Source organism: Lynx rufus, unplaced genomic scaffold (assembly GCF_022079265.1).
Source record: "Lynx rufus isolate CCGP_SWC_20201006 ecotype Redwood Valley unplaced genomic scaffold, mLynRuf1.p SCAF_8, whole genome shotgun sequence".
In the NCBI taxonomy this organism is placed as follows: Eukaryota; Metazoa; Chordata; class Mammalia; order Carnivora; family Felidae; genus Lynx; species Lynx rufus.
In genome coordinates this window covers 100,362,865-100,376,371 of record NW_025814896.1, presented here as the reverse complement: position 1 = coordinate 100,376,371, position 13,507 = coordinate 100,362,865, and the positions used below count along the sequence as shown (strand labels likewise).

The 13,507-nt window shown below is 44.7% G+C and overlaps 1 protein-coding gene across 3 annotated transcripts; it reads right to left on the bottom strand.

Annotated features, from left to right (window-relative positions):
• Positions 1-82: 82 nt before the first annotated feature.
• TGOLN2 (trans-golgi network protein 2) lies at positions 83-8,874 on the bottom strand. 3 transcript variants are annotated; one of them, XM_047067588.1, is made up of 5 exons: positions 8,801-8,874; positions 7,836-8,572; positions 6,771-7,793; positions 5,527-5,610; positions 83-4,250 (listed from the first exon to the last, which is right to left on the bottom strand). In XM_047067588.1, the coding sequence occupies exons 1-5, from the start codon at positions 8,844-8,846 to the stop codon at positions 4,245-4,247; spliced, it is 1,896 nt and encodes a 631-aa protein (XP_046923544.1). In that variant the 5' UTR covers positions 8,847-8,874; the 3' UTR covers positions 83-4,244. The 3 variants fall into 3 exon arrangements, with proteins under 3 accessions (XP_046923544.1, XP_046923541.1, XP_046923542.1); XM_047067585.1 differs by having other exon boundaries at positions 6,771-8,572; XM_047067586.1 differs by having other exon boundaries at positions 6,771-8,569.
• Positions 8,875-13,507: the final 4,633 nt, after the last annotated feature.

Sequence of the window (13,507 nt, the reverse complement as noted above, 5' to 3'; positions counted from 1 at the left end):
AAAAATAAAATTAGGTAATCATATAGTTAAGTTAAAAAAGCTGAAAATATAAAACATTGCAAAAACAGTGGCACTCTACTAATCCGGTAAACAAAAAAGGGAGACAACTTCAACAATCATTTATTTAACATGAGAAACTTCTGAATTAAAGGAATATCTAAGTGTGAGGAGGCTGCTTTTGTTGGCAGCTTGTAGCTACACAGCTCAGACCCAACACTATTACAGAGGAGTTTCTCAACTGGGACATTTAGGAAATTCACAGGTGTCTTGAGGAACTAGGTGAGTTGAGATTCTGTCTTGCTCTGGATGAATAGTTAAATGGAACCTGGAAATCTCTTCCCAGGATTCTTCCTTAAGCAAGGCAATGTCAAAGGCAACCTTCTCAGCAAGACTTTTCAGAAAACAGCTGGAAGAACACCAGGATCTGGTGTCTGGTGTACAAGATACTCTCTTCCCTGTTCAAGTGATTCAGAACATGTGCGAAGTGTGCTAGCTTTCATCACACATACATAACAGCATTATGTATCAAGTTACCTTGTAAAAACAAGAAGCAGGCTTCCTTTTTTGATTTAGATGTCATGAAGTAGAGAAAAAAATGAGAATCACCATCAGGGGAATTCTAGAGGTTTATAATTCTATCACCAAACGTTTCATTAAAAGCCATTATGGGAAAAGAAACGTCAGCATACATATAGCTCATTGTCAGGTCTTTCCGAGTTGTTGTAGCCTTTCTAGATAGACTGGCCTTCGTTCCCCCAGAGTCCAGAAAAGCATCTTTAAATAATTCTACTCAGTAATCTGTAGCAAGAAACGAAACCCCTCTACTGACATCCATGACTGAAACACAGATTCCTCCTACTAGAAATCAATTTTCAACCAAAGGCTGGGGCAGGAAAGACATAGCTGTCTAGATAGCGGTGCTTCTCGTGGCTCCAGGGACTTCCCTGCCCATCCCTACCCTTCCCCCCACCCCGCCCCCATCTTGAGAGATGCCTCAAGCCAGCTCACCCTCATCCACACCACCTCTAGAAAAACATGCTATCAATAGTTTATCTTCAAAAGGACAACTACTGAGAAAAGTTTTCCACTGGTGTGAGAGAGTTCCTTCAGTGTAATTTCTACAGTGAAGCTTAAATTCTATTGTACTCTTTTAGCACAAGAAACGATACTTCTCGGATGCTCAAAACATGGAACTATGCGGACTCCACAGAATCCTTATGCATCCACTTGGTGCCAACCCTCTTGGTTCCTGAAACCAATCTTTCTTTCTGCTCACCCTCCTTACAAGCAAAATCTATCAGTAAGGGACCGCAACCAGTAGCCAGGAAGAGCTGTATGAGACATCAGGTAAGTCACATTCAGACGTCCTGAACAAGGAAAATGTCTCTGCAAGAAGACACTGAACTCCTGAAGTACCTAGGGGATGTCACTACACTAGGCAGCTATGCAGGTGGTGCCAAGGGCACTCCTGCAAGTAGCTTCGTTTTGGGAAGGAGAGACCAGATACAGACATCAGATAAGTCTGCTCTTTTTTGCTGGAGTTACAAAATTTGTGATTGGCATTATTAAGAGTTATTAGAATAGAATGGAAAGAGCCAACAATCACGTGGTGGAGGAGTTAAGAAGGTGCATGGAAAAACCTGAGCTGGGGCCTGAAGAAACATCTGGGGAGGCAAGTGAAAGAAGAGAAAGGAGTGTGCCCTGACTGAAGAACAACCACGGAAGCCAGGGAATGGAGGGCACAGCAACAACAAAAAGGCACAGAGGCCTAGATGGGCCTGACAAGAGGAGCCTTCGGCCTGGGCAGGATGCAGAGAAAACCTGGCAAGAAAGTGCCCATCTGCAGAGTCCTGAACACTACAGTCTATACAGCTAGATTCTCTAAGCCATGAGAGGTAGACAGAAGCTTTAGATCAGGGCAAGGATTTTGGAAAGATCAATCTGTACATGAGAGAAGATGGACAGGAGGACCAGTCAGGATGGCTCTTGGGCGGGTTGGGAATTCAGGAGAGAAGTGAAATGGTGGGGGTGCGATGACAGAAAAGCAAGGAAAATGGAAAGAAAGATTATACTGGAGACTTGTTAATGGATAGGTCTGTTGTAACAGATAAAAATGGTAAAAGACCACAGTTTGGAGCTGAGACAAATAAAATGGGCAGCTGAGATGGGCAGCTTGATGGGTATTAGAGAGAACTTCAGTTTTTAGTGCCAACAGAGCAAACTAACAGCGCACAACAGGATTTGATTCTTTGGGAACCAGGCCAAGGATAAACACTTGGGAGTCACTCACTCAGAAGATGAGGGATGGATGAATTTCTGGGAAGATGAAGGAAGAGAGAAACCAGCCTTTGAGGGCTCTCTTCCCCCACCAGCACAGGGTAAAGCAAAGTTCTTAGAAGCCAGGACAGTCAGTCAGAGAAACCAGAAGGGGGGAATTTCAATTTGGATGGTCAATAATGTTCAGTTCTATCCAGAACAAGACTAAGCTTTGAGAATAACCCATTACCTTTGGCAATCTGAACCTCAGGAAAAACACTACTAGTAGGAAGACAGGGACCGACATGAGTGTACAAAGATTACGAAGGGAAGGAGTAACAAACAGGATGGATGGGAACGGGAAATCTGGGCATACATAAAGGTAGAAGGAAACGTGCTAGTGTAGACGGAGAAACAGAAAACATCAGAGGGGAGAAGGAAAGGTAGGCAGAGGGGAACTGTGGTTTTACAGAATGCTAGGAGAGCCGGACAGAAAATTCCTCAGAGGAAAGTGTTATAAGACTGACGCACAGGAAGAGGGCATGACGCCGAGAGCATTCATTTATTCCTTGTCTCCATAAATCTCAACTCAAAGCCATGCTGTTTTAAGTGAGGTGCAAGGTCATGTGCCAACAGGATGGTCCTTTCTGCAGAATGACTTGAGCAGCACAGAATTCATCCCACCCCTCACTTCCCACATTCTTTGTATTTCCCTGAGATCAGCTATTCTAATTCCATTTTTTTCTCTGCAGAACAACTCTCTCTAGGCTCTCTATAATAGGTAGCACAGCTAGAACGGACTTAAGTAAAACTTCAAACCACAGAATGATCCAAAACACTATGCTGGATCCTCAGTTACCCCAGGGGAACTCTCTGAATTTCTTAAGTTTTAACAACCTCTGACATGGAATGGAAGGAGAGTTTTTACTAATTACCCTTGACATCCTATATCAGATAGAGAACCATTAACTAGATTAAGGTAAAAGAGACAGTACAGTTAGTTTCTGACTACAAGTCTAATTTGTCTATTTTAGGCAACAAATGTCAAACAGAGTTTATGGGAAACCTTTCATAAAACCCTAGGAAAATAATGCAGATCAAAACCAAACCCTCCTGCACATTTTCTGCTGCAAAGTATGAGCTCACCCTATTTTAAAAAGTTCCTGTTACAATTATGAGTATAGCCAAACACAGTATTTTCAATAATCATAACTATATTTTTAAAAATCTGTGATGGGAACCGTGGCTTTACAGCTTTACTTCCAGAATCCCCAAGTTCAGTTTTATGCTCAGTACAACCAAATGGAAGCTGACTCACTTTGTCTTAAGTAATACGAAAATATCAGGAAAATGTGAAGAACTTACACTAGACAGGTTGGACTGCAGGCAATAAAGCACTTTTTAAAAGCTGTTTTGGTTTGCTGCTGAAGCCTTTGAAGAGAATTACGTATTCAAAGTAGCCCTTTGCCCATCAGCATTCACCTTCTACATCTTTTGTAGGGCACATCCCTCCAGATGAGGCCTTGGTACAGAAGCACCTCAACCTGCAGGTGAGTTTTCTCCTAGGTTGACTTTTCAACCTAGTTTTCTCCTAGGTCTGCAAAGATAACTTGTGGTGGGTGCAATGCTGTTTTCAAGGGTTAACTACGAAAGGGCCAAGGCCCAAGGGAAGGCAGTCAGCAGCAGTAGCCTGCCTGGGGCTGAGGTCTCCCTTTGGTCATAGCTGGCTTCCCACATGCTCCCTCTACTCACACTCAGAGGAGGAAAGGATGGAAGACACCAGCATAGGTGATGGGGACACAGGAGTACAAGGTCACCAAAGTGCAGGTGCAAAAAGCTAAGCAATACCCCCCGCCTCTGCCAGGCCTGATTTGCCACCAAACCCTAGAGGAGGGGGTGTCTCTTAGGTCACAGCACTTTTTTTTCTTCATTTCTCTTGATTTAAAAACAAATCAGCAGGGAGGACAAAGTTCTCAAGAACAGAGAAATCAAATCTGAAACGAGAGCAACACAATTCATTTGTGACATTTAATCTCCTTCCAGGGGAATACACCTCACTGCTATGAATCTAGGGGAATACAAGATCCTATAGGAGTTCCAGTTCAGGAGAAACTGAAAAAATTCAGAATTAAGATAAGCTGCCGCTCCAACATACAAAGAACAATCGGTAAAATTAAAGCACATAAAATTATTTTTAAAGTCAGTTTGAAATCAAACATATACTAGAAAGATACACACTTGGTGAAAGGAATATGGAAATCCTGGTCTCTGCTTTGTAGTATTTCTGTGTTGTTTTGAATTGTTTACATGTGCATTTTAATTAGGAAAGGGAAATGAATCCTTAAAGTCAATTATCCGGAAAGGTACTAGGCCAAGGCTAAATTGTGAAGTTGACCTACTGGGCTAGTTAGCAAAGGTGTTTGGAGCTGAGTGGCTTATTCTGTTGCTGGTATGGACTATACATGTGAACTGCGTTACCTGTAGGGAGTCTTAGGAAAACTTACAGTCAAGCCACCAAGTACTATTTACCAATGTCCTGACTGTCCTTACATAGAAGGGGAAAGGAGGGGTGTGTGCTGGCAAGGCAGTGGAAATACCCTGTTCCCACTCAGGCTGCTTTTGGGGAGAATCCTGCTCAGCTCCTACTCTGTGGGGGTGGAAGGAATGCTTTGCTTTCTGGCAGGCGTGAGTTGGCTGCACTTAGGAAATCGAGTCCACAGTTTAGTAGGGCTGATCTCTAGAGTTGGAGGCCTAGATGTTTCTGGACTCACTGGTATTCGGGGAGTGTAGTCAAATGCTCTGCTACCTAAAGCATGGCTCCACAGCATGTGATGTCACCTGGGAACTTCCTAGAAACGTAGAAGCAGAAGATTCCACCCATATGTAATCAGTCAGACTTTTCATCACAATTCCCTGGGTGATTCATGTGCCTACTAAAATTTGTGAAGTGTTGGTTCGGTGCAAAAAGCACAGGATGGGTGCCTAGGGGGTTGCCATCAGGTCTTGATTTTGACACAAATTTGTAGTGGGAACTTCGGTGTGGGGGCGGGGAGGAGGAATCAGAATTTCCTCTTCTGTCAAGGGAGGGAGCCGACTTACAGCACGTGGAGGTCTCTTCTAGCTCTCATATTGCAGACACGTACATATGGACATCTCTACTTTGTGGTCCGCAAAGGGTGGGGCAATGGCCATCGTGTCAAATGTAAGTGCTCTGCTGGGCCTATCTGAGACTGCCTATCCCTCCCACAGACCTGGGGCTTCTTTCCTTACCTTCTGGTCCAAACGCTGGTAATCACTGGCCTTTGGCCGTCGAGTAACTTTAGATCTTTTTCCTTCTAGCACAAAAGCAATAATCTGGGGAAAGGAAAATGAAATTAACAAGTGACTCTACAATGACATATCTCAGTCTCTGAAATCAGAGGTAATCACCTGGTAGTACATTTGTTAAGGACCCTGACAGTGAAAGAGTAGTACACCCACAAAGAGACCTTTTTAAGTTATGACAATTTTAAGGAGGACAGGGCCTCCAGTCACCTCAGAATCTTTTATACTACTAAGTATGAAGTAACAGATGGGAAGAAGACTGTTCTGGGCTTTGGCTTGTGGGAGTCTATATGATTTACTCAAGAGTACAAAGATCTGCCAACTCCTCCCCAGAAAGCTCTAGGATAAGACACTCCTTTTTTACTCACAAGCAATAATTATTTCTTATCTGCAAATGTACTTTTTCACTCCACACTTGCTCCACTTTAACCTTACCACTTTCACATCTACAGTTACTTTCTGGATGTAGAATAAGGAACACCTTTTTGTTAAATGTCTTCCCTCATTCCTTACAGTCATAGGCATATTGACAAATTGAACGCTCCAATTTTAACCAGGCTGTAGAAACTACTAAATTCTTAGGACTCAATACGAAATGCAATCATTTCGTCATCAGAGTGGTTGCTAAGCAACAGATATTACTCTACACCAAACATTGCTAAAGTAGTAAAAGATGAGTGTCTCCATGCAATTTCTGGCCATTCTTCTAATCAGAAACTCAACTGACTGTAGAAGACAGTCCCTGGGCTCTCTGCTGTTGATGTCAAAGACTATGTAACCACTCTTTCTGCCATTGCAGACGGAAGGTAAAAGCTTGGGAAAGGAAACTAGAAATCATTCACCATCTTCAGAGTACTGTATTTACGAACTGTTAGGTACTCAGGTTCTCTAAGGCTGTAAAGGACCTAAGTTTAAGATTATGGGAGGAGACCCCAATTCAGGTCAGATCACAATAATGTCCTTACTTAGCACCTAATATAGCAGCAGAGGGCACTCAAAGGTATCTGACATGAAAACAAATCATTTATAAAATGAGAGTAGAGAGCCATAGCAGAATCTGAGGATAAACTGAAGTTTGTCTTAAAATCCCCAGTGCTCATAGGCAGATGAGTGATAGATACCGGCCCACACACCAAACTTTCAGGGTGGAGGAAATCCCATTCCTCTTCTTAAGGCAACTCTTGACTTACCTTCCGCTTGTTGTGATAGGCAATATAGAGGACAGCAACAAGTATGGCTGCAGTCACCAGATATGCAAAGAAGTGGCTGCTCTCTGCACTGGCACTTCCAAGACTGTCTTTATAAAGGTCATCATTCTCCCTACCCATGGAATCCAAAAGTGTTCCTTCACGGTTCTCACTGGAGGCAAGGCCGGGCATCTCTTTCTCTTCTTGGGGCGGTGAACCTTCAGGCTCTGTATCGCCTTCCTCAGCCTTCTTGGGCTCCACATCTTCTGTAAGCTCTGAAGACTTACCTTCTCTCTCCTGCTGTGGAGAAGTGGGGTCAGAGTCCAGTAATACTGTCTTCCCAGATTCACCTCTAGAAGCATGCAGAGAGGTATCTTTGTCAGCTGGTATGTTTAAGTCAGGATTGGTGGGTTCCTTGTTATCAGAGGAGGGGTTGGAGACCAGCTTGCTGGAGTTCAAGGACTGCTGCTGCAGCTTCTCCTTGCTAGGGTCATCTCCCGTGGTCTGGGGCTGGGGCTTCTGCTTGCTGGAGCCCTGTCCTGTGGACTGCGGTTGGGGCTTTACCTTACTAGGGCTGTCTCCCACGGACTGTGGCTGAGACTCCACCTTGCGAGAGCCGTCTCCCACGGACTGCGGCTGGGGATCCACGTTGCGAGAGCCGTCTCCCACGGACTGCGGCTGGGGATCCACCTTGCGAGAGCCGTCTCCCGTGGACTGCGGCTGGGGATCCACCTTGCGAGAGCCGTCTCCCGTGGACTGCGGCTGGGGATCCACCTTGCGAGAGCCGTCTCCCGTGGACTGCGGCTGGGGATCCACGTTGCGAGAGCCGTCTCCCGTGGACTGCGGCTGGGGATCCACGTTGCGAGAGCCGTCTCCCGTGGACTGCGGCTGGGGATCCACCTTGCGAGAGCCGTCTCCCGTGGACTGCGGCTGGGGATCCACCTTGCGAGAGCCGTCTCCCGTGGACTGCGGCTGGGGATCCACGTTGCGAGAGCCGTCTCCCACGGACTGTGGCTGAGACTCCACCTTGCGAGAGCCGTCTCCCGTGGACTGCGGCTGGGGATCCACCTTGCGAGAGCCGTCTCCCACGGACTGCGGCTGGGGATCCACCTTGCGAGAGCCGTCTCCCGTGGACTGCGGCTGGGGATCCACGTTGCGAGAGCCGTCTCCCGTGGACTGCGGCTGGGGATCCACGTTGCGAGAGCCGTCTCCCGTGGACTGCGGCTGGGGATCCACCTTGCGAGAGCCGTCTCCCGTGGACTGCGGCTGGGGATCCACGTTGCGAGAGCCGTCTCCCGTGGACTGCGGCTGGGGATCCACCTTGCGAGAGCCGTCTCCCGTGGACTGCGGCTGGGGATCCACCTTGCGAGAGCCGTCTCCCGTGGACTGCGGCTGGGGATCCACCTTGCGAGAGCCGTCTCCCGTGGACTGCGGCTGGGGATCCACGTTGCGAGAGCCGTCTCCCGTGGACTGCGGCTGGGGATCCACGTTGCGAGAGCCGTCTCCCGTGGACTGCGGCTGGGGATCCACCTTGCGAGAGCCGTCTCCCGTGGACTGCGGCTGGGGATCCACCTTGCTAGAGCCGTCTCCCGTGGACTGTGGCTGGGGATTCACCTTGCTAGAGCCGTCTCCCGAGGACTGCAGTTGAGACTTCTCCTTGTTAGAGTTATCTCCCGTGGACTGTAGCTGGGGCTTCTCCTTGTTAGAGTCATCTTCTGTGGACTGCACCTGGGACTTCCCCTTGCTAGAGCCGTCTCCCGTAGCCTGAGACTGCGACTGGCTAGAGTTTTCTAGCGGTAGGTCTACTGAAACAGAGAAACCAGTTGGCCCTGAAGAGAGGGAGGCCAAGAGAAGGGAGCCCTCAAAGCTAGATGAAACCGAGGCAACTGGCAAACGGGGGAGGTGGGTGATGGCAAGCGGAGGAGTGACTACGGCAGGGAAGTAGCGAGCTCAGAGAGCGACCCGGGGCGGTGAGGATGGTGGGCCTAGGGGTGAGAGTGAGATTATTTGGGGTGGGAGTGGGGGGGTCTTACCCGCCACAACGACGCTCAGCAGGATCAACGCAACCAGGAACCGCATCCTGCACTAACTGTGCTTCCGCCCTCTACTGCTCTCGCGAGACCCGCGCGTGCGCGCTCTTAGTGCTCTTGGCTCCGCCCCTTCCTGCGTGCGTCTTCCGCCGCACGCTCAGGCGAAGGGAGGAGCTTAGGAAAATGCCGGAGTGTCTGGTGGTTCCTCCCTTACCCTGTGCTGTGGTTCGGTTCTTCAGTGCAGGCATCTAACAGTCTCCTCCTTTTCCAGGTTTCTTCTCTGCATAGCAGCCGCTACAAACATCACTCTCCTTTTCCTTCTCTCCCCTTGTACTTCCGAGACGATACAGGTCGAACAGGAGCTCCCTGGTCCGCGGGTGATCCCATGGGAGTGACGTCACTGGGGTTCGGCCCCTCTTGGCTCCAACCTGTGTTCACATTTTTAACTTCTCCCTTTCTCGTGGTTCTTTCGCTGTAGCACACAAACGTGCTGTTCTCTGGTGTCTCCTATCTGGAAACAGACACCCATCCTGCCACCTTTGTAGCGGGAGTCTTCCCATCCCAGCTCCTCTCTTTCCCGACCCCACAGAAACTGCTCTCCGAGGTCCCCAGAGATCTTTTCTAAAAAATACATCCTTTTTCTGGTCATGGAAGTTACTCATATTCACTGTAGAAAATTTAGTGAACCTGTAGAAATAGAAAACAAAATCGTTGTCCCATTCTTCCAGGATAATCACTATCAAAGTTTTAGTGTATTTTCTGTCTTGCAAACATTTAATATTTTTGATTAGGTAATATATTCTAATGGTTCAGAAATCAAAATGGGATATTAAAAAAGAGGTATACAAAAAAAAAAGAGGTATACATTAGAAAGTTCTTGCTCCCTACCATTCTACAGGTTACCACTTACCTTTGTTGTGTTCCCATCTAGCGTGAGTTTTTTTTAAACAAATACAAAAGCATTCATTTTCTTTTCTGTCTTAATTGGTGTATTTTTTCTATGCATATCCATTTTCCTCCAAGTTGATATTATTGGGTAAATAGTTTTGTATCCCACTGTTGAAAGTGCTGTTGTTTATACATTAATTACCGCTTGAAATCCTTTTATAAACATTTGCCAGGCGAGCTAACTTAATGGAGCATGTAATCTAGTGGAGAATACAAATATTAATCAATTATTTATGGAAATTGTGTGAGTGTGTGTGAGTATGCATTCTAAGAAATGCCAAGAAAGCAAAGTGCCGAAACTGTGATCTCTGTTGAGAAAGGGACTTTTGGGCTGAGAGCCAAAGTGTATTTCCCAGGTGAAGTTGAGGGGAAAAGGTGAGCTCTCCTGGCTGAGTGTACAGTGTGTGCAAAGGTCTGGAGGCAGGTGGGAACATGACATTTCGTGTAAGTCTTAAAGACGAGGACAGGATTGCCAGATAACAGACAATAAGGAAAATGGCAGGTGATGAGGCTGGAGTAGAGCCAGATTAGGAGTAAATGATGTTGTCCAGGACATAAGTCTTTGTGAGACACAAAAGTACATCAGAAAATATTTCAGTTAACTAAGGTTGAAATGTAATCCTACCAAAAAATACTACAACCACCAGGGGAAATAACACTATAGTAGTCTGTTGAGTACAATCTTTAGGTTATATGCCATGTAGGTCTAGTCAGTTGAAAGTCTTCAGAATTTCAAGGAACAGTACGTGGCATAAATATAGTTTTCAGGACCAAGTACTTTGTTATTTAAAAACTCTTTAACATGCTTCTCAATGTTTTCCTGTTGTAAGAAATCTCTCTCTCACACACTCATTACTGAGGAGAGAATAAGAATCACAGAGAAGTGAGAAATCTTTTACCAAATTATTTCAGAAATGTGACTGTTCTGGCTAAAAGAAGTGAATTGATAAATGAATCTTTTTTTTTTTTAAGATTTTTTAAAAAAGTTTTTATTTAAGTAAGTAATCTACCCCTCCCCCCCTCAAAAATAAACATTGTTAAAAAAATAAAACTTACTACAGAGCTACAGTAATTAGGACAGTGTGGTACTGGCATAAAGACATATAGATGAGTTGGATAGAATTCAACAGAGTCCAGAAATCAGCCTCTACATTTATGGTCAGCTGATTTCCAATAAGGGTGTGCTAAGACAAGTCTTTTCAACAAATAGAATAGTCTGGGAAAACTGTCTAATAAGCATGTGAAGAGATGCTCAACATTATTAGTATTACATACATATCAAAATCACACTGAAATACCACTTCATACCTACCAGGATAGCTATAATAAACAAACAAAGAAAGAAAAACTGTGTTGGTAAGGATGTGGAGAAATTGGACCCTCATATATTGCTGGTTGGAATGTAAAATGGTGCAGCTGCTATGGAAAACAGTTTGGCAATTCCTCAAAAAGTTGACACAGAGTTAACCATATGACCCAGCCATTCCACTCCTAGATATACACCCTAAAGAACTGAACACAGGGACTCAAACATACTCATATGTTCAAAGCAGTTCACAATAGCCAAAAGGTATAAAAAAACTCCATGTACTCATCAATAGATGAGAGGATAAACAATGGCTTGTATACATAATGGATTATTCAGCTGTAAAAGGGAATCAAATTTTGATATGTGCCACAATGTAGATGAATCTTGAAAGCATTGTGCTAAGTGAAATAAGCCAGACACAAAAGGACAAATATTAAATATTGTAGGATTCTATTTATAGGAGATACTGAGAATAGGAAAATTCATAAATAGAAAGTAGATTAGAGGTTCGTGAAGTCTGGGGGTCAGGGGGAGTTAATGTTTAATGAGTAGTTTGTGTTTTGGATGATGAAATAGTTCCGGAAATTGACAGTGGTTATGGTGCATGATGTTGTGAATGTACTTAACACCATTAAATTGTCCATTTAAAAAGTTAAAAAAGGGGCGCCTGGGTGGCTCAGTTGGTTAGGTGTCTGACTCTTGATTTCGGCTCGGGTCATGATCTCACAGTTCCTGGGTTGACCCCTGCGTCGGGCTCTGTGTGTGCTAACAGCTCAGAACCTAGAGCCTGCTTCGTATTCTGTGTCTCCTTCTCTTTCTCCCCCTTCCCCGCTCATGCTCTGTCTCTCTCTCTCAAAAATAAACATTAAATTTTTTAAGTTAAAATGGTAAATTTTATATTATATACATTTATAATAAAAAAAAAAGCTATGTCTGAGTAGGGTTAAACAAAACAAAAGAAAAAAACAAAACAAAACAAAAAAAAACCTGGCAAGTACTCAAAAAGGTAAAGGAAGACTGAAGTATTTTAGCAAAGCTCAAAAAAAAAAAAAATAAAAAAGGAAACATATTTGGATACATGCTACAAAGTGGATGGCCTGGAGAACATTGATTTAAGTCGAATAAGCCAGGCACAAAAGGACGAATGTTTGATGATTCCACTTACATAGACTATTTGGAATAGGCAAATTCAAGGAAATTTGATGGAAAGTAGATTAGAGTTTACCAGGGGCTGGGGTGGGGGGGGGGGAGTGGGATGGAGGGAGGTTATTGCTTAATGGTTATGTAGATTCTGTTTGGGGTGATGAAGTTTTGCAAATAGTGTTGGTGGTGACACAACATTGTGAATGTAATGAGTGCCACTGAGTACATTTACAAATAGTTAAAATGGCAAATTTTTTTTTAATTAAAAAAATTTTTAAATACAAAACCACAGATTTTTAAAATGTTTATTTTATAAGAGGGAGGGAGGGAGAGTGTGTGTGTGAGCAGGGGAGGAGCAGAGAGGGAGAATCCCAAGCAGGCTCTGGCACAGTCAGTCCGGACCTGATGCGGGGTTCAAACCCATGAACCGTGAGATCATGACCTGAGCTGAAATCAAGAGTTGATGCTTAACTGACGTGAGCCACCCAGGCACCCTTAAAATGGCAAATTTTATATTACATATGTTGTACCATCACAAGTAGAAAAGGGAATGAAGTACTGAGACATGCTACAACATGGATGACCCTTGAAAATCATAGGCTGAAAGAAGTCAATGAAAAAGGACCATGTGTTGTATGATCCCATTTATTATTTTTTAAAAACTTTTATTTATTTAAGTGATCTCTACACCCAACATGGGGCCTGAACTCATCATGTCCCTGAGATCAGGAGGCACATGATCTTCTGACTGAGCCAGCCCCCGTATGGTCCCATTTAAATGACATGTGCAGGGGTGCCTTGGTGGCTCAGTTAAGCATCCAACTGTTGATCTCGGCTCAGGTCATGATCTCACAGTTTGCAAGTTTGAGCTGTACATTGGGGTCTGTGTTGATGGCGTGGAGCCTGCTTGGGATTCTGTTTTTCCTTCTCTCTGTGCCTCACTGGCTTGTGCTCTCCCTCTCTCTCAATAAACAAGCTTAAAAAAAAAAAAAAAATGACGTGTCCAGAGTAGACAAATCCAGAGACAGAAAATAGATTTGTGGTCGCCTGGGACTGTGGGGGGTGAGGGGAGGAATTAGGGATGTCTTCTAAAGGGTTTGTGGTTCCTTTTTGAGGCAGTGAAAATGTCCTAAAATTGACTGTGATGATGGATGCACAAGTTTGAACATACAAAACCCACTGAATTGTATACTTCAAATGGGTAAATCGCATGTTATGTGAATTAGAGCTCAATAAAGCTGTTAGACAAGAAATTAATGGTGGTGTTAGGTACCATGCAAAATGACAAAGGCCCCCCCTTATATCTTGGC

Excerpts from the sequence above, each read along its gene's own strand:
- TGOLN2 (XM_047067585.1), bottom strand. The coding sequence starts at position 8,846 with ATGCGGTTCCTGGTTGCGTTGATCCTGCTGAGCGTCGTTGTGGCGG. Across the intron at positions 8,573-8,800 it reads GCTGAGCGTCGTTGTGGCGG|TAGACCTACCGCTAGAAAAC; the intron begins GTAAGACCCCCC and ends TCTCTGTTTCAG. Across the intron at positions 5,611-6,770 it reads CCTATCACAACAAGCGGAAG|ATTATTGCTTTTGTGCTAGA; the intron begins GTAAGTCAAGAG and ends TCCTTTCCCCAG.